At 38.0% G+C, this 21949-nt stretch overlaps 1 protein-coding gene across 1 annotated transcript; it reads right to left on the reverse strand.

Moving 5' to 3' along the window:
- Positions 1-2288: 2288 nt before the first annotated feature.
- LOC104352625 (taste receptor type 2 member 40-like) lies at positions 2289-3236 on the reverse strand. The gene has a single exon (XM_009959010.2). The coding sequence runs from the start codon at positions 3234-3236 to the stop codon at positions 2289-2291; it is 948 nt and encodes a 315-aa protein (XP_009957312.2).
- Between the last annotated feature and the right edge of the window lie 18713 nt (positions 3237-21949).

Genomic DNA, 21949 nt, shown 5'->3' on the forward strand with positions numbered 1-21949 from the left:
ATCTGCTTTCTGGGATAAAGTAGATACAGAAACAAGCCTGCTATAATTTGTGCATGATATTTTTTTTGTAAAATAATAATCAGAAAGCTTTTTAAAAAAGTACCAGAAAAGAAGTTTAGATCCACAGAGAATACAGATAATGATTTTTAGGAAAGGAAGGGTTGAAATCCAAAGAGCAGGGCAAGATCAGAAAATACATAGGAAACTACTGTGGAAGAAGACATGAAAATAAATTGAAGCTTGAGGGAAGGATGGAAAGGCAAAGTATAAAACTAATAATTTATTTACCAATTCAGTCATTTAAAATTCTAATTTATGTACCCATCTATCTCACTCTGTGCTGTGTGTAACAAAACTTTCATCAATACAATATAAAGACATCAAGTGCTTGAGCTCTGTCCTCCTCTCCCCTGGAAGCACTGAAGGATATTTTATTAATCATTGTTCCTGCTTCAGTCTCCCCCTTCTGAAGGTGAGAAGGCAGTGAAGAAGCTGAGAAGGGAGTTGTTATTCTCATTCTTGGCTCTGATCCCTTTTCTTCAGACTGACACCAGAAATGGGTTTGGAAATACCTAAAGAGAAACGAGCTCATTGGGGACTGAATTTTACCAGAGCTTCCTGATCAGGATGAAAAAAACCCAAACACCATTATCGACCTCTCCCCAGCTCCAAAAAAAAAAAAAGCAAACCCACCCCCAAAGAATCCCTCATGTCTTTTGAGAGGCTTTCTTTTCATGATGTTGCCAGCTGGGAAAAGGACCAAAAGAGCTGTTGCCGTGTGACTCTTCTGTTCTTTGTCCATGTTGGCAGTGCATGCAGCTGTAGAGCAGGGTGGTGCTGCAGTGTGAACTTTCCTGCAGAACTGCACAGGCAGGGCTCTTGAGGGACTTTTGGGTCTCTCTTGATGGAGCTTGCACAGTGTGGGATGTTATAGTACTCTTAGTTTTACAGTACGTTGTACTATGCCTCCAAATGCTGTGTTTATGAGTTCAATCATCCTCCTCTCCTGCTATGCAGCTTGACCCCACTGTTTACACGTGCTAATGATCATTTCACTTCATATTACACAGTGCATACACTTATGTATCTCGTTAACACATATTTCATTGACAACAGCTAAAAACGTTATATTCACTCTTTATCTTATATTGTTAAAAAGTGACTTCAAAGCATTTTGTAAAAGGATTACTCCAATGTTTCAAACACTGAAGCCAATACACTCCAAAACTAAGTGAATCACCCAGATGGTTAGTTTTATATGTGGGACCGAAACTCTCACCATAGTGATTTATAATCTACCATTATCTAAATTCCTGCAGAGAGGACATACAGCATAAAAATACTTGAGCTGAGTTGAGAACTTCAGAGTAGAATCATCTAACACATTATTTGATAAAACATGACAGGATTTGTTGAACATATTTCATCAACCCCATGTGAATCCTCACAGTAACATAAAACATTAAAAAAGAACAGCCTTAGAAACAGCTCACAACTAAAGCAACAGCAAATCAGGTGAAAAGGCAAATTTGGGACTGGAACGGTGAACTCAACAAGAAGATTTTCTACATAGATCTACAGATCTATGCACCTATATCTGTTTACATTGTAAGCACCACCTTCATAATCCACTTTCAAGAAAACAAAACAAATGAGCATAAAATAGGTCTTGACTAAAAGGATCCATTTTCAAGAGGTATTCAACTGTATGCTGTATACATACTGGGATCCTAACACAAATAAACCTGATTCAGAATATAATTCCGTTACATTAATTGCCTGTATGTTTCCAAATCTTGATTTTCCCTCACGTTATATTTTAGCTAGTTTTTCATGTTTAGAAGCATATTCTGTTTGCATGTCATGCCAGCTATGGCTTGTACAACATATGTTTAATCCAATTTTAAGCTTCTCAGGTGAAAGATCCTTTAGAAGACAACTGATATTTGTGAGCTCTGTAAATTTTGTCTCTGGTTTAGCCCCATTTTCTTCAAATCAAACCTATCACAAAACTGTCAGTCTTAAACTGAGAATCTGAAATCACAAAGCATCCTATGTTTGATTTATTATTTAAGTGCACTGTTTCTTTTCAGTGCATTCTTATTCTCACTCTTTATTAAGTAAGATTGCGGGAGCAAGAGTGGTGTAGGAAAAAAGGCAAAAATTTGTGTTATTTCAAATGTTCTGAAATTTTAAGGAGGTCTAATCACAGAAATCTCTGAAAGATGAAAGTTACTAAGAAAAAAGACAGTGAAACAATACGTGCATAAAAGAGTGTTTCTCTCAAGCTATAATATGGGGCTCAGAGTCGTATTTTCCAAGCAGCACCTAAAATGCTGGTGAAGGATCCTAAATGCCAGTTTCAGTTTTGAATTGACTATGATCAGGATAATAGAGTGTATGGAAGGGTATGCCCCAGCTACAACTAAGGATATTGCAACTTTCACAACATCTTTACTTTGAGAAGTTGACAGTATCAATAGAATTTGAGCTACAAAACTGGAAAGATACAGAATCAAGAAAGAAATAATGGATTTAATGGCAGTTAGATGAACATCTATCAAAGGATCCCTGAAAGTGTCTACATAACATTGCATCTTCTTTGTGTGTTTCCATAAAGAAGTAATCAATAGAACTGAAGTTACCACTGATAGTATTAGAGGAAAAAAACAACCTACAAAGTAAAGAAGTAGCAGGTAGAGATGTGAACTACCCCAGTCAGTGATATGTGCTGTACTATTTTCTCTACAGTAACCTGTTGAGCTGCAGAGGTAAGTGCTGGTTGTAATCCATAGGAAAGGAAGAGAAGTCACAGAAGAGATCACCAGTGATCCTAGAAGAAGCCATGGGACCATCCTAGATATTCTGAGCTTGATTTGCAGCAACAGCCATTGGGTGACATTGATTATTTTTACGCAGTAGAGTACATAGAGCCAGGTACTGAACCACAAACTGGCATGGTTTACAAACATCCATATAGCTCCAAAAGCTTTGTACACAGAAGCCAACTTCAACACATCCGCAAAGTAGAGATTGTGAATGTGCATCAGTATAGTCACCTGCAGGATAAATCTTGATGTGCTCAGAAAGATCAGGATCATATCAGCAGAAGAAATTTTTTTGCTTTTGATCCAGTTAATGATGTTAACAGCTGTAATAAAACCATTTCCGATGAATCCAACAACAACTTCAATAGCTACAATACTTATTGAAATGATAAGAACCGCTGGCAACATCTTGCTGTTTTGGTCACCTCTGCCTGATTAGTTTGTGGAGCTGTGCAAGAAGTTCAGCAGACCTGATGGTATCTGATTACCCCCAGCTCCAGCCTGCTCACCTTATATATGGGAAGAGGAACACATCTGGATATGCTAGTGAGAAATGACTGATGATGTTCTTCCTGAATGTGCAAATCAGAGAAGGATTTAATAACTACTTCTAACCTTTTACATGCAAGAGATTTGCCTACACTTTTCCTTAGGGATAGCCACCTGTATTAACCTCCTTATCTTTTGACCAATTGTTTATATTTCTACATAGAATGACAGAAAGCTCTGTGGCTCTCTGGTTACAACTATACCTGACAATGTGGAAGGAGATGCATCACACAACCCAATACATCAGGAGATAGCAACAGGTCTTATATTGTAACTAGTATCTTCCATACTGCTTTGAAGATCTATCGGTTATAACTAGACCAATTAGTTACAACTATATCAACATGGATTCTAGAGGAGATCTCCAGACAACAAAGCTGTATTTACCCAAGGGTTATTGCTCCGTACAGGTGGCCACTTCTTATATGTTAGATCTTGTGTTGCTCACATATATGGTATCAAAAGATGACAGTGACCACTTGTATGACGAGCAGCGATGACAGGCTGGTGAAGCAAAGCAGTCCATCCAGCAGAACATTGTTAAAAGTCCCACCTTCTCCAGCTGCTTTTACTGTCTTGGCCTCTATCCCACCTGGATGCCACAGAAAAGTTTCTTCAATTAAATGGTGGATCTAGACTTGTTCTGCTCTATGGAGTGAAAATGTCATCTATCTGCATCCGTAAGTTTGGCTAGATGCTATAACGAGCGTAGCAGTCCAGAACAGTGGGTGGGGCCCATTAATCTGCATCCTGCATTTATAAAGAAATATGTCTGGATTTGCAGAACAATGCGTTCTCACCTTCTCAACCCCAGACTCATTAATCCTATCTGCAAACACAGTATTGGCACATTAACATTGTCAATATATTCTTTCTTAAATTGGAGAAATATGAAAAAAAAAAGTGAAGATTTTGACAACAGGGTAAGAAGTAGCTGAGATCATTTGGCCACAGGAACAAGTCTGGAAGTTTTCGGCATGAAAACATTTGGTTCTTTTGGAAAGCTGACATATACTTCTGGAGTCCATTTCTCAACAGAGTAAGAAGACTCAAAGTAAAAGGTAGACCAAGCTTCTAATCTTGTAAAAGCTACCAATTGGTCTTACTGTTTACAACTACATCCAAGCTTCAAGTTTTTTTGAATTGTCCAGAAGAGAAACAGCTAACTTAAATTGCTATAAGTACCTTTCTTCATTACCATATTGAAATGAAAATGTGGATTTAAAATCTCCATAGCTTTTGGTTCTGTCAATACTTCATTAATATTAAACTTACATTTCAGTTTAGGTCCTAGTAATCTCAAAAATTAGGAGCTTTTTCTCTTAAAAAGTAAGTACACTTTCTTTGTCAGAACAATGTAAATTTTAAAAAAAGGAGACTCATTTACAAAATATTGTATATCAGTTCCAGATTTTAAAAAGCCCAAGGGAAAAAACTAAAGAAACAAACAAACCTAAGCTAAGAATATTTTGGCATGTTTACTTTTTCTATCATGTTCTTCACCAAAAGTTTTCAAAATAGTGAAAAAGTCACATCTTACTAAAGAATAAAATTACGAAGGAAGTGTAACTCAATGCCTACTATGTATTTTAAAGTTATATGCATAAAGCTTCCCGTACACATAATATGCATTACATAATTACAGTAGTCGGTTACCTCAAAAATATAGCCATTAAGTTGCTCAAGGGAACATGACAATAGCGCTTTATTTTTATGCACTTATAAAAAACATCACTGCAATTATAAAGTAGGAGAAACTACAATGGAAGATACAATCTAGAAAAATGCATGACTAAAATGAATTCTCAGCTGCTCCAGCAATTACAGAATTCTATTCTATCTTCCTATGCACTATCAAAAATGAGAATTTTAAAGAACACCGTATCTAATCTTTACCTATCCATTTCATTTTCCTCTAAGCAAAACCAAAAATGGGTATAAGTACTTAAGCAACATTCCTTCCTTGAATACTCCCACCAGCTCCTCAAGAAAGAGCCATCCCACAACCTATGCACCCTGGTAGTACGTAAATCTTCATGACTCAGATAAAGGAAGCAGCCTGTCCTCTGTGCTCTGTCAGTGACCTAGGTCTAATGTGTTCTGTTCCCAGGAGTGTCTTCTAAATCAATATTTTCTCTTGCTTTCTCTCTTAGTCGCTCAAGAACTTCCTGATGGACTGTACTGGTGCTATGATCTTCAGGGGTTCTCCAGAGGATAATGTATCCATTCATGGATCCTGGCACCTGCAAGTGCCAAGATACAAAAGGCCAGCTTATGAGTAACACCAACCAGGACTTGACCATGCCATACTGACTCCAGACAGTGATCAGGTTGTCCACTGGAGAACGTCATAGTCTAATCTCCTGCTATGCAGCTCCCTGAATTCTCTTCCCTTTCTTGCCTTTTCCTGACCTCACAGATAGGGTTGCGACATTGGTGCTTTTTATTAGACTTCCTTTTCAGCTACAGAGTTAATGGTCATGATTAGACCAGGTTTAATTGGCAGAGGAGACACAAAAGACCCTAGAATATGTCATAGTTCCTTGAATTTATCCTCTAGTAACAATTTGGGTGAATTTATAAAAGTAGTTGAGCCACAAAATAAAGCAGAGACTAGCAATTCTTAATAGTAATCATAGGACAATGTTAGCATGACACAAATAATAAATGCTGGAGAGAAGTGTCTGAATTTATACAACATTTCCCCTTGCAAGATAAATCTCACTATACTCAGAGAAATCAGGTTCAGCTCACAGGCTAACAGCTTTCCTCTTTTATTTTATGCATTCCAATTAACAACGATAATAAATACACTTCACACAATCCCTACAATGATTTTAATTGTTGAACTAGTTAGAGACGTTATTACAACAGAGCAAAGAGTTTCCAACTTTTGCAAAACACTGCCTCTTCAGCTCATACAGAGATCCACGAAGCATCAGCTAACTGGTATCTGGTTAATCCTTTGGCATTTTACTGTGAAAAAGATGAGTATCTTGGAAATGTTGCTGATGAATCTTCCACTACAGCCCCTGTTTCAGAACTTTTAGTGAAAAGTAACTGTCTATAGTTAGATTTGGGATAGGAAAAATTAGAACATGTTAAATAGGACTAGCTTTCTCTTCTCATAAAATTGTTACTACTATCTTTCGAAGACAAGAGCTTTGATTTCGGTGTGATACAACAGGTACTCAAGCTGCCACCACCCTTCATTATCTTCATACTGCATGCTGAAATATGTCTTTCGGAGCCCTGATCAACACCAATCCAAATTTAGATCAAATTCCCAAATGTAAAGCACATTGCAGAAAAAAAATAACAAACAAACCCCAACATATTAGAGATGGACATCTAGAAAATCTGTGCAGCTGAGCTCCCTTCCAGCCTGAGAGCCAGGGTTCCCATCTCGTGGAGACATGATTTGTAAAGGCTAGTCCATGACTCAGAGTGAAATGAGGATGAGGTTAAGGTGCTTATCTGAACACGAGTGTGGGGAAGCAAACCCAAACCCAGCAATTTAAGTTTAATCTTAATAGTCTATTCTTGCAACAGCAGAACTGGACATCTTTTCTGTTTTAACAAGGTTTGGATGACCAGCATAGGTATTGATAGTGTATCTGAAGTGTAGATCTCGTAAATTGTAAAACATTAGCCAGGAGTGCTCTAGATTAACCTAACTGTGGTGCTGGCATCCTGCAGTCTCCCTCCTGTCTCCTATCTAAAAGCAAAAGAACATCCAGCTGTAATTGTGGAATTTCATTTGGGGATTATACCCAGAAAAATCTTGGAAGAATTTCAACTTTTTACCCACATCTGACTGATATTATAGTTTTGTGTTTGACGAGAGTTAACCATTTGCTGGCTGCTAGTATGTTATTCCACTACAACTAAATTAGAGGACTTGCAAAACAGTCCAAGAAATTAAGAATTAATTACACCATGATGGTAAACATTCAATTTCCTAACAAAAGGAGAAAAGGAGATGACAATAACTTATTCTTTGCTCATGCTGTGTAATAGAAAAAAAATAAAGGAAAATGTTGGGGTTTTTTTAGTTGGAGGAAGGACACAGTTTTCCAGGCAATCGTAGTAAATTTAATTTCAGTGGGGTATGTGGCTACAAGCACCTCATGACATTTGTTCACCTCTACACCATGATCTCCGTAGCAAATGAGCTTTTTACAGCTCATAGTAAATTGCACACAGCATTTACAATGCGTCGTATCACAAAGTCCAGCTCTGATTGTAATCTCTGAACACTTGCATAAGACAGTGAAGTACTACTGCTACTAAGATTCTTATAGGAAAATAGTTGAATAAACCAAAGCATGGGAGCATACTTCTTATATAAGCTACAGAAACAGGACTACAAAAGAAAACTTGCAAAGAAAATTGTATAGGAGAGCCATCAACATCTGGGCTTAAGAAATATGCCCAGAAGCAGAGTTCTTGGCTCTTTTACCAGCTGTTTACATCTCTGATGCTTCACAAAATGGTTCCTTAGGTGTTCCTCACATATTTGACAAGCTATAGAAGGCTTGTGAACCTTAATAAAATATCCTGTATCTGATAAAAAAATAAATTATGCAGCGACTTAACACATTCCTGACTTTGTATTGTACAAAGAAATGATGTTGCAAAATATCTCAAAAATATGTGTGAAAGAGTGATAAACTACTTTACCATTAATTTGCAAGTTGTCATGCTGCTGTCACTGTTGTACTAGAGACAAGGTACTGTTAATTTTAGTACAACATAATTGGCTGGGTTTTTTTCAGAAAGATATTGTCAAAATGGAAGACCCATTAGAGGCAACTAATGGAAAGAGTCCTCTGAAATACTTGCAAGAGGGCAAGAAGATCAAACAACATAACACAGATGAAAAGGAAGATATAACTACAATTTTAAGGAAGTAAGAATCATGTACAACCCAAAAGGAAGGAGCAGGTGGTAGCAGCAAACTATTAGGAATATCAGTTGCTCCTTGCCATGAACAAAAAGTGTTTAATATACATCTTCATTAACTCAAGACAGTATTTGTAAAATGAGTTAATGGTTTATACCATACAAAGTATGGGAGGAATCAGGTTCACTTCCCAAGTAATAGCTGGATACTACCTGCACCTCTTCTTCTTATTTCCTCCTTTAATTCATCTCTAGTTTATGTCATCCATTGCCTAAGAGGACCACCTTCAATACAGTGGAGATTGATATAATTCTCTCCCAAAACCGCTTTTCCACAGAGCTTTACCAAAACTGCCCCGTATCTGTCTAAGAGACCAGAAGATTGTTCATCTTTCCCCTACCTAAATTCCATTCATGAAGGAACTTCTCGCCTCTATTTATGCCTTCCTCAGTCCCACATAAAGACCTGCTCAAAACTTTCTCTTCTGTCCCTAGGGATGAATATTGTGTTAGTTGGTCAATAATAAAGACTTTTGTTTTCATCTCCACAGGAGTATTACGAATTATCACTGTCTGCAGCCATAGTTACTTCGTTACGATGACTGGAAGAGCTCTTCTGGACTGAATTTCTTCCATTGTGTATTGCATCAGTCAGAAAGCTTAGTAAGCTATAAGTTATAATAAACATTGCTCCTCAGGGAAAATTTTCAATGGAAGTTTTCAATGAAAACCTCGTTTCTCAGTTTCAATAGCATATGTAATTTTCTTCTTTGTATTAAAATAAATAAAGACTTTTAAGCATGACTGAATAATTTATACATCTTAGTTTGCCATTTTCATGGAGACTTTCCTTGCAGTCAGCTGAAGAGTTGCAAAAATTCCAGCAATCATGCACAATACCTAGAAGAAAAATCTCTAATTACAACAGTTAGAACAACAGACCTTGGTAACCTGCATTGCCGGGGGGACATGATGACATTTTGTGCTTTGAAATACCCAATGTTGACTCACCAGGAGGACTGCAACTTAAATGTTTTTTTCTTGTTAAGAAAGGGAAGAGAGGGCACGGGAAAACCTAATGTTGTCAGGAAGATGATAGAAAAAGCAAATCATAAAGAAACTAAAGCGTCTTCAATAGTAATCTTTCTAGGCTACCAGCAAGAAAGTTAAATACCTGGATCATAAGACACAGTAAAAAAAAAAGGTGCGCATACAGAAACAGGCAAGCCCCAAACTGGTTTTCAAAGATGCAGTAAACTAATTTTAATGCATGAATTCTGGGAATATCAGACATCTCAAAAAACAACCTTGCAGTCCATTCAGTGACATGCAGAGCTGTAATTGTTCCTTGTCTCACATGCATGGACAGTTTTTCACAACATCAGAAGTCACCTTGACACCACTCCTACTTGTCACAAACACCTTGGAATACTTCTTCTCCTACCCTAGTGTCACTAGACTTTAAATAATCGTTGACCCGTGTCTACTTTCCAGGAATCTACTACTGATATCAGTTGGTAGACCTTCCCTGATCATATAATTTCCTGCTGTTCAGAGAGTCACTACGTCCAAAGGAATGGAGTTATTCACTGTTAGATTCCTCAACAGTCACACTTTCTATAAACAAGAGTAAAGAAAATAAATTTAAATGTTTTACTCTATTAAGGAAAAGGTTAAAATATTACATTAAAATGAGAAAAAAATTTGAAAACTTATAGAATAATTATCAAGCTTGGTCCAGCTTCTCAAAGGATTTAGGAGATTTTCCTTACTTCTTTTTTGTACTCCAGGGATGCTTTATCTTAAAGTATATCTGTCTACTCTGTTGTTAAAACCGGAATTGCTTTTCATGTGTTTCTTAACAAGTCTTAAGTGTTGGAAAACTGCTTCTCACTTCTCTTTTCCCAAATCATAGCTGTGAGAACAGCTCTCCTATTTTCCATGTCCATTACATTTTATCTTTAGTGTATTCCTTTCCACCCAGCTGGATTTTCCTGTTCACAAATTTGACAAAGACTACAGTGAAACTTTGTGCGAAGTGGTCATTGCACTAGTCTCGGCACTTACAATTTGTGCTTAGCTTCATCCAGAGAATAAATACACGTTTCTAACACAGGTGCCAGACTTGTACATTGGAGCATATTTTGTGAATCAACTTCCCTTATTCTATCTTGTGCTGTATTTCAGATGTTCTGCCATCATCATCAGTTATCCATTTCATGACCCCATTTCAGAAATACCGTTCTTAAAAGTTGTCTTTATTCCAGACAGCCTTTTTAACATACAACTGATGTTAAGAATGCTTATAGACCACCAAGACTTAAATACAAGCACAATCCTTATGATGGATTTTTATTGAGCTATTTTACTTAATCACAGTCCACGTAGATAAAGTGCATGAAACAGAACCCACCTCTTCACTTTCCCTACTGCTCCGACCCTATTCCTACACTATCTATTCCCAAATCATGAAAAAAGCACTCAGAAGTGCTTGCAATAAAAATAGCATCATTTAAAGGAAAATACATCTGTAGGGTTAAAAAATACTTCTTACAATGCAGTGGTGGACTGAACAAAGAAGAGTGCCTTTGAAAATGCCAAAAAAAAAAAAAAAAAAAAAAGAGTGCTATAGAATAACATGTTTTTTCTCAAGTGTGGTTTTTATTGTGGGAACAGTGGGCACTGAATTGAATTAGTAACTGCCATCTTGTACTACCTAGGGTAGGACTGCATTTGATTGTTGATGTCTACATATGCCTAAATGCCTACATGCCTAAATCGTAGAATCATGGAATCATTTAAGTTGGAAAAGATCTTTAAGATCATCGAGTCTGATGGTAAACCTAAAACTGCCAAGTCCCACTAAATATCAATGTTTACATCTGTGCTGTTGTCTACTGTCTCATAGCAAACAAAGACCTTGTTAGCATAGTCACTGGAGCCTATAGAGAGATTCAGTTCACCTAAAGTAGGCACCCAAAGGTAGTTCAGCAGAGACCTTCTGTGCAGTTCATCAGCTGTCATGACTAAAAGGATAAGAGATGTCTACTGCCAGGTAGACAGGGATATCAAGACGGCTGTACAGTGCAGGTGGATATGCCACAGGGCTTCCCAAAGATCCATCTCTTTTTGTGGTAGCAGCTGGAAGTGACACAGGATGGCTTCTTATGTAGGCATTCGAATTAACTCCTACTCTGAGACTAAAGGCCACTGGCTGATGTGACCTCTGGTAGCTGCCAGGTCTCTATTAAGTTCTGAGGCATGTCTGCCAACTCTCTGCTGATGTCTAGAAGTACCTGATGGCTGATGGCACTAGACTACTACATTTGACCAGGGAAGGAATTCTCAATGCCAAGAAAGAAATTCTGTCGTTGGATGTATTTGAAGCCCAGCTGTACTCAGGAACCAAGAATTAGAAAAACTACCAAAATAAAAAAATGAAATCCACTCTTACGTAAACTATACTTAATAATGTATCTAAGAAAAAAAGTCTATCCATAACCTGGTGTTGGTGGTTGGATTTTTTCTTTTTTTTTTTCATAATACTGGATTTTAAATGTTTACAATACACATACTGATTTTAGAAAGTTGTCTTCAGTTTCCAAATGCACCTGGAATACAAATTTACCTCATGACATTACTTTTTAATGTTTAAGTGAAGTAGTTCCATTTTAAATATCATTTAACCATTTTTAAAAATGGTCCTTGCAATCCTTGTAGGAATTGCCCTGTGGTCTTTGTAAGCAGTAATTGAAAATCTCTGTGTTTCCTGTTGCAATGAATCCATCAGATGGAAGTATTCAGTGAAAAAAATTTGATGTGGTGACATCATTAAAGACTGTAACATCAGGATGCTGCATAGGCAACCCTAAATACTTTTTAATTGTAAGATTTTAAGTTCTTACTTTTGCCAACTCTATACCTTTAATGTAAATGTGCTTTCAGTGCCTATAATATTAAGACCATAATAGCATTTTCAGGCCATTACCATTACAGCACCATCAGGAAACAGCGTCACACTGATATGATGAGGGATGCACTTCTGTTTGTATAACCAGTGTGCCATTTTGACAGACAACTGCAATTCAAATCCCTTTGTCAATGCTCTACACCACCTGTGATGCAAATTTAAATTAATCCTGATTTTCATTGTTTATTTATACTTTTTGAGTAATGTAAGTGACACACGTCACAGCAAATCCTACTCGCCATGGAAATCAGCAATATTTCTGACACTGCCTCTAAGAGACAGAAAATGTTATCTGTTCCGAAAGATTCCCACTGTAGTCTCTCCTTGTACCTCTTCATAGCCAGTATAAAGAAAGCAAAAGTCTTTACTCTGATAATCTTTTATTTTACGCACGCCGTTTAAGTTATAGCTGCTGTACAATGCTGGAGCTGGGTTCACTCGGCTTTTTTAGTCCCAGCCATAAAGAAAATTATTTATTTATAAATTAATCATTAATCCAGTTCAATCTCTTATTTATTTTGCAGTAAGGAGATGTCACATTGGTGTGAGCATTGCGTCGGGTAGCACAGCAGAATGAAATCCCTTACCAACATGCTGGGGTCCAGATATTTCTCAATATCCTATTGGCTTTTTAACTTCGCATTAATGAAATGTTACCTTGTGTGATTACTATAGCAAGGGGTGAACGATGCATGAAATAACAAGCTGTCAAATCCTTGAGAAAGTGCTCAGCACAATGACACATGTCTGCTTACTGTATTCAGAGTTCAAATGATATTCTTCTCAAGTGAGAAGCACTGAAACAAATGACAGCCACTTCACAGGGCTGACTTGGAAAATATTCAAAATTGTAAAAATCTTGTGTGGTTTCTTTCCTCTGTTTCAGACTAAAATGAAAGAAACACAAGGTCAATATTTACTGTTATGAATTAATTTCTGAATATGGATATTTCCTGGGACAGTTGTAGTCAGGCTTCCATAAAACAAAGTACAAATTAAACTTTTCAGTGTGGGAAAATAGATAAGTCTGGAGGATGTGACTTTTAGGTATATAAAAATCTCTCACATGAAGAAAGTGAACAAGGTCGACAATTCATTCTTTTCCAGTTTAGGAAATAGGTGGAATCAAATGAAAGAGGAGTTAAAAGCAAAAAAAAAAAAGAAGGTGTTATTCCTCATAACACACAGGGAAGATGTGTGACTCCTTGTCAGAAGATACTACCAGTGCTAAAAGTCTGCACGGATTCAAAGAATGAATGGACAAGCCCATAGGAATGAAATAAATTGGGTGTTACTTAAATACATAAAAACCATTTCTGGTTCACATAGTCCTTGTAAAAGTTAATGCCTGGGAGGGAATAAGGAAAAGGCAGGATATTTATGTTTGCCCAGTTCCTGCAATCCTCCCTAGGGTCTCTGCTGCCATCAAAGGGAAGTTACTGGACAGATGGACCTTCGGGCCCAAGCCTATGATAGAATTAATGCTAGTGAGTTATGCTGCCTCATGATGTCTTTTCACTGTACATTGTATGAATTATGATAATTCTTCCATGGTTTTATTACATCCAACTACAACATATAGGCCCTGTGTCACAGCTATTTGTATTAGTGAAGTACTTGGATCCCAGAAAAGAATTGAATCCCATTCTGCACAGCAATAAGAGCAATTTTGTCCCATGTGGCATAAGGAGAAAATTAGTTCCAAGCACAATTTTATTGGAACCAGAATGGCCTCCCAAAAGAAACAATTTTGTCCATTCAGAAGGAATCACTTTGCTGTTTCGACTCATAACTTTTCATCTTCAGTCATAAAGCAGAAGTACAAATTCTGATTCAGTTGTATCTCTTTCACATGACTAACACAGTAAAATACAGTGGAATTATTCTTGCTTTACGGCGTAGTAAACAAGTAAAATAAAGCTCATTTCAGAAATGGCAATTAGTTATTCACTTCACTCCCACTTAGAAATAACCGTTATAAGTGTTTTTATTGCAGAACAGCTCATTCTTGTTTTAGATCCTGACTATTATTTCCAATGATGTTCAACTATTTTGCATTTAGCTTTGCTGTGCACATCTGACTAAATCCAAGAAGGTAAGTTTGGCTTCCCTGGGAAAAGCAGAACACCTCAAAATCTCTCTAGGATCTTTGCTACAGATTTCCTTTTACTTGACTTCAACTTCTCAAAATTATTGTTACTTGAGATGAGGAGAAAGGAGGAACACCCCAAAAATATCAACAGTTTTTGTCAAATTCTGAATATCAAAAACTGTAATTAATGAATGGACAGGTCTGGTTGTCAAGATCTTCTCAGTGCACACAAGATACATATCAATGATTTATTAATTTAAAGTGGAATAAGGACACCTTTCTTTGATGCAGATGAGATAGTGCAATGTTTCCCTGTGACAGCGTATGGGGCATCCTGCTCCTACCAGCTGCTGCTGGTTTGCTTGTTCCAGATCTGGTGCCCAGCGGTCTCCATCATGAGTTCTTTTGTTTCACTGAACTGACAGAAAATTAACACACCAAAACAAGTGTGTGTATTCTGCAAACTTAGCAAACTAAATCAGCTCAGTGAAAGCACAAAGTTGAGTGCCGGAGGCAGCTCCTGTGTGCTGCAGGTGGGAGAAGAGTTGGGGAGGGTCTGGGAGGAGAGAGGACAAAACAAGGCTGCTCTTTACATTCACAGCAAATTATCAGACGGACACAACTATATCAGACAAATATACAAAAAAAAACAGTTCTGGCAGGTTGCAACACAATCCTCACAATATTTCATAAACAATTTCATGCACTAATTAACTGGATGCCATAGAGCCCACAGAAGAAAAATGCTCCGTGGTGTAGATCCAGCCAATCTGCTCCAGATGAAGACACTAGGTCATTTTGTTTATTTTGCCATAGGGCCAGGGATCCATCCGTGTGTACCAAGAGTTCATGTCAATATATTCATGTTCTGGGTGGACTAAAATAACTTCCTCTGTAAAGAAGCTTTTAAACACTGTTTTAAGTCTAACCTTCAGCAGTCTGATATCAGATTCATCTTCCATCTATTCTACAATCAAAGTTGGTCAAATACAGGGTCCAAATTTAAAAGCTTATTTATGCAGATTTTAAAACTATGTTATTTCACCAATTCAATAATTTCATATTGCCCTCTGTTAACAAAATATATATCAGAAATTGCGGAAATGCTATTTCTCCCCTTCTTCCTGTCACTCTTAGGCAAACATGGATTGATATAAGGGGTAACTTTTCTGTTTATATTGTGCTGAGAATAGAATCAACTCAAAATTTATGGACTGAGAGCTTCTACACTTGTTTTGCGAGAGACTAACAACATTTCTGATGTCACAGATGTCACAAATCCAGAGGCTGGTTTGAAACTCAGACAGCCAGTACATTATTTTTTTCCCCCTTTCTGCACCGTGATCATGAATATCATTCCATCACGTCTCCTTCATTCAGGAAGAACTTGTGTCTGACTATAGTAGTTGGCATCACTAATCAAATCACAGCAGCTACATTCTCCTTCTCAACTCCCACTCTCCTCTCTGCCTGAGCCAGGGAGTCAATATGATGACTAAAGGCAGTAAAACTCAGTTTCTCATTCTGCTGTGCTTCACAAGGCTGCCTTGTTATTTTTAAGTCTCTCCTCCATATGCTTGCATGCTCTTGTCCCCATATTTCAGTCTTCTAGGGGAGTATCCATCCACTTACCTGATCCCACGTTGCCCCCTAGTGACAAATACTTCTCTCATGCTTCACTTCACTCCACCTAGCTCTTGCAGTGCTAACTTCTTTTCCTGCAGCATTCCCAGTTATTTGTTTCGAGTTTTTTGTTTTGTTTCAGTTTGGTTTTATAACATGCCATTTTCTATGCCGGAAAAAAAATTCTTAATCCTGTCCCTCTGGGATATTAGTTGAATCAGGCTTATTTTGGCTCCAGTCTGCAAAAAGAGCCTAAGCTTCTGTGCTGCTCTAAACCACAGCTATGTATATATGATGAGCAGAGTTCATCTAGACAGGATTTCTGCCACAGAGCTTAGTTATTGCAGAAATCAGCAGTGACTTTACCTTCATCACCATGACGGCAGGAGGTCAATGATACCTGGTATGTAGAGAATTCATTGGAAAATACGAGACACAGCAAGGTTTTGGGGGAAAGATGCTAATCTAGTCCCATTCTCTAAACGACCCCCTCAGCCTTGTTTTCCTAATATTGGTGCTGCAGAGATTATTGGCAAGACATTCCTCCACACAATAAAATAAGGGTTTAGAAATGTGAATCAGGTCATCCTCCTGAGGGTTTAGGGGGAGGAGCTCTCACCTAAGGGCTTGTTGGGGACATCATGCTGCAAAGACTGAACAACTCTTGAGTCTCCTGAGCAGAAGAAAGGGAAAAGGGTTGGATGCCTTTTAGGCAAGCAAAAGGATTTTTAGTCCTGGATGTACTTACAGCACTAAGCCTGCAGAGGAGGAGGCAGCTGCAAACTCCTCACCTCTTCCCTTGCGACTAAAGAAGAATCATGTTCCGTGTACTCCTCATGTTCCTCAGTATATCTGACTTTCAGTGTTACTTTCACCCTGTCTCTGGAGGGAGGAGGGAAGGCTCCATAATGCTACCATGGCACCTAAAAAGTATTTCTCTATTTAAAAAGGCATGTAGAAACTATCAGAGACAGAGAAGAGAGTGTCACCTGTAGCTTCTGACAAACTTACTGGGATGGGTTAGACTGACTTTGGCTTTAACTGAGTTCATCCAGGCCCTTTCCTCTTAATGCCCGTGTAACAGACTTTTATAAAAACAGCAGAGAGACCTCCCGTATTCATGGGAAATGCTATGGCAGGAGCTGATCGCTATTCCTTCCACATAAAGAAATGATTTTGATTTTACACTAAGGTGTGCACTTGAACTGCTTCTTTCACTCAGGGCTCTAACTCAGCATAATTCTACATGTTAAGATAATTGTCTTTGCCTTGGTTTTGTTTAATTTAGTTTCTGAAGGCACTAACTTCTAGTGAGGCCTCCAGAAGTCACATCACCGGTACATGCAATATGTCCAGACTATACAATCCCTCCAAAAAATGGTTATATGGGCTCTGAGCAGGTCCAAATCTGCCAAAGTTGACGGGAAAACCAGATGACAGAGAAGTTCATTGATTAAAAATGTGTTTATCATGATAACTGATGATTAGCATCCTCAAACCAGAGGCAATACTATAAAAGCCATTACACCATCTTTGATTAATGCCAACACTACAAATATAGCAACATTAGATATTTGTTCCAAACTGTGCCATTGAATTAATGAGATATAGTATTTGTTCCTGCTTGGCTGGGGCTTACTGTTTTCCTTCTGATCTGTAATCACCTTTTAGACCCACTGTGATATGAAAGTGCCTCATAAGTTGTTAGGCTAGTAGTGAGCATTACCAGAAATCGGTGTATACATTGACATACCAGTCCCATACTAGTGAGGAATCAGCATAATGGACAGCACATGGATTTCCAAATACTGAACATGATGGTGAGCGAGTTATCCCCAGATTTTCAGGAATGGGCTCTGGAGATTTTCACACGATCCAACAAGCAATCATCTCAATGATCTCTATCAAGATAGTCTTCACTACAGCTACTGAGTTTGAAGGTTGTTTTTCTGCTTCTTCTTCTTGTTGTTTTTTTTTTTTTTTCCCAAAAAATATATTTCTTAGTGTCTGATTAGTTTGTTATTGGCTTATTCTGAGGGAAAATTACAGTTGCATGGTCCAGCTAAGACTTCTAGGACTGTTGAAGAGTTGCTTAAATATACTAATAATCTAAAGTCAGCACCTGATGCAAATGGACAGTATCCATTCCCATCACTGGAAGACAAGGAACAGATGCCCTGCACACGTGGTCTTGAAAACCGTATTCTGTGCATTTATTAAGCAGAGTTTACCTATAATATATGACTTTATACACAGCCTCTCTGCTCCTTGATACTTTTCTTCCTTACAACACTAACGTCACCTCTTTAGTAATCTGGGCAGCCTTCTGGTTTCAGAAATCTAATATACAACTGTATTGTTTCTAAGGTAAAAGGTACTAATAGCAGCCCTGATAAAGATACGCAACTGAAAACAATGTAAGCTGTTGCCAGTTTCTAAATCTCTCTGCTGGTTTGCTGCATACAATTATTCTCTGTGCCACGACATTTACTGCTGCTCCTGAAGGAGATGCTGCACAGAGTTGCCAAAGATGCTATCAGAGAACAGCACCATTAGCGAGTTTGCATGGATGTGACCAGACAAGTAATTCAAAATTTTGCAGCCACCAGACTGTAGATCTTGGAAGAAAACCGGATGGTGGCAACAGTAAAGAAACAAAAATTCCCAACCCTCTTCCTGGGAGACAAACATTTTCGCAAACACAGGAATTAATATGGAAGTTTTGCAGATCTGGGGCTCAGGCAGATTTGTTTTCCTGAACAGATTCACCCGTCCTTAATCAGCAGCCCCAGCTGTCCCTGCTGGGAAAGTCTGTGTCTCTTTTTCTGCTTGTCCCTGTCTGTGCTGAACTGGCATTTCCAAAATTACCTCACGAAGTGTAGTCCAATACCCAGAAATACTAAGAATTGCTAATTCAGTGCCAGCTATGCTGATTCACCCAGCTGAAAGTGCCGGTTCAGCTCAGCAAGAGTCGCGGGGTGACAAGGGAAGCCAGGACTTCACCAACAGGGACAGGTTGCTTGGCAGTTGAATGGGGAAGTGGTGGCTGGCTGCTTAGGAAATGCAGATCTGAGACACTGTCTCAAGCTATACATCAGAGAAGTGCAATACAAAAGAAACTAAACTTCGTATGTGCTTGTGTGTGTATGTGCATGAACAGTGACAGCTACAGACACAGCCGACCATGTAATGTAGCACTAAGCAGTTGAACAATTAGTGCTTTTATTTACTGCACCTATTTTTAGTGGCAATACCCTAATACTTCTTGAAAGAATAAGTTGGTTTAATACCACCAGCCTTGATTGAATTTTACCTATAGTTCAGAAGCAATGATATATTAGAGCAAGAAAGTAGTTTTCTATGCTAAAATCAAATTGCATTACAACTAAGGGGTCCGTAATCATGAAACTGAAATATTGTCTCCTTTTCACAGTACTTCACCATTACAAGAAGTCACCTCTACCCTTTGCAATAAGATAAGTTATTTCAAAATGGCCCATTGCATCTGATAAACATATAAGTCCTCTCACGGTGGCTTCATATCTGTTCTTCTATTGTTGCTTCCTGTATATTAAAATCAAAATAATCCATGGATGAAGTATTATTGAAGTCTACTCTTTGCCTAACGTTATGCAGAACACTAAGATAGATTATCTTTCATCTTGAAGGATCTCAAAGTGCAGTACTGTCTGTTATTGGAATTGCTTATTCTCCACTGAAACTCAGCTGTCACTGACAGAAAAAAAAACAGCACTTGTTAATTCATTCTGCTCATACCTCTGTGTGAGCTACAGGGAGCTTCTCTAATTTTCATCTTTTATCAGCACTGTCTATGCATTATTATTTCATTAAGATGGAACTGGGTAAACACTAATAACTTACACAAAAGTCTGATATCCTTTTATTCATTAAGAGTGAGTCATTTTACATTTCCTATTACCAACATCTTTCCAGCACTTAAATGTGGCAAACAATTGCAAAGTGTGTCTTCACAGCACGTCTAACATGATGAAAAGGAAGCAGAATAGTAGCAGGTGTCTCTGACCATTAACAATGTTTGTACAGTTTTGCCTCAGATATCCTTGTGTTAGATCCAGTTCCACAAGTAGACCACATTAGTTTTGTCCAGTGAATTAATATACACATCAGCTGAGTATCTCCTTTTATCTACATGACAGACTTCTGGGAGCAGTCCCGCAGCGAAAGGTGGCTGGGAAAGCCATCCCAGCTATACAATAATGGATATCATTATCCACTCCTTTACATCTGCGTGGTGGGATTTACTCGTCCGTAAAGTGGGCATAAAACCCTGCAAAACCATTTTGTCTAGGTGAAATGACTAAATAAAGTGCAAGAATACGGTTTACTCAGTATCCCAGCTAATTGCCATTAATACACGTAAGGCAATTTTGTTTTCATCTACATCCACTGAACACCATTAATCTCAAGGGGAAATGGACAGTACTGCCTGTGAGGTTTATACGGCCACAGTAGGCAAATACATTAAATCAAATTGCAGCTCAGAAATATTATGGTGTCGTCTGCTCATATTTCTATTGTGTAAGCGTGATCTGCACAGTTATTATCACCTCACACAGACTCACGCTCCACATTGTGAAATTTGCATGAAAACAACAGCTGTCAAACAACAGTAATTGCAAGAAAGTACCAGGGTGAAAAGAGGCAGCTATGAATTCTCTTTTGCAAAATTACAGAATTCATCAGAATTACCTTCTGCATGACCAAATGGGGTAGAATCACATCTACAAGCATGTGGGTCCTCCAAGTACATAAAAGTTAGCATTAATTAAAATGCTTATTTTCCATCTGTACTTTGCAATCCATTTCTATCCAGTCTGCTGTATGTGTGCACTCCAGCAGAAACTTTGCAATCCATGCATTTCCATTAAGATCCTCTTTTTCAATAACAAGATGTGACACACAAAGAACAGTCACAGCTGAGAGCAGGGGAGACCATCACTGTGGGTGCAAGCAGCCATTTGCATGCCTCCAAGCCAGTTATGTGTAGAATCAGCTAAAATACCTCAAGGATCACTGAACTCCTGGCAGTGGCCATTGGGGGGTGTTATGCTTGTATGATCAGCCTGGTGCCCCTACAAAAGCAGAGACTGTGACAGAGAAAAAAAAAAGTATGTACCAGCAGACCCTTGCAGCCGTTCCCTGATGTTCTGCACTTGTGCTGGTAACTTAAATGAAACAACAGATGTTGCCAGATGGGCAAGGATTTCTTTCTTCACATCTTTAGCACATGACGATTTATTTATTTATTTATTTATTTATTTATTTATTCACAATTTAGGTACTGCCATTACAATTCAACAGTGAGATCAGGCCTCAGTGGATAATATCAAATTGATTTGGTTTTAGTGTGTTGGGGTTTTTATCAATTTGCATGGCTTAGGATATTTATATGCTTACAATATCTACATTTTATAGCTGATCTGGATTTAAATACAGAATTTAAATAAAACACTCTATGATGGTGAAGGAGGTAAAAGACAACAACTTCTAATGGATATCTAATAGCCGCTACAAAAATTTGCAATAACTCTGATAATCCTTTTATACTAAATTCTGCACCTGTTATTGTTTCAGTATGCTTATGGAATATCCTTTTATTCATGTTTATTTTCTCTTTAAAATTCTAGTTTATTTTATGTATTACATTTATTATCTTCTAATACTATAGAAATATATCAATAACATTTTCAAATAGTTCAATAGTCCAGACCACCCGGTGGACCAGCACCAGACATCCCTACTTAAGCCTAAATTCAGGCTGCCATCTTCTTTTCTGGCTGGAAAAATTTGAGTCCTCCAAGGAAAGACAATGGATAATTGCACCTTCCTGGTGTGACCACCACAAAAAGAGATGGGATCTGTGGAGGTGGCAACAAGTGCTAAGCTCCTCCATCTAACAGAGAAGCGCATCTGATGGCTGCTCTCGAGGAGAAGGTGCCC

This window comes from Leptosomus discolor, chromosome 1 (assembly GCF_034619465.1).
Source record: "Leptosomus discolor isolate bLepDis1 chromosome 1, bLepDis1.hap2, whole genome shotgun sequence".
In the NCBI taxonomy this organism is placed as follows: domain Eukaryota; kingdom Metazoa; phylum Chordata; class Aves; order Leptosomiformes; family Leptosomidae; genus Leptosomus; species Leptosomus discolor.

Bases quoted from the DNA above. Each gene is read 5' to 3' on its own strand.
- LOC104352625 (XM_009959010.2), bottom strand. From the start codon at position 3,236: ATGTTGCCAGCGGTTCTTATCATTTCAATAAGTATTGTAGCTATTGAA.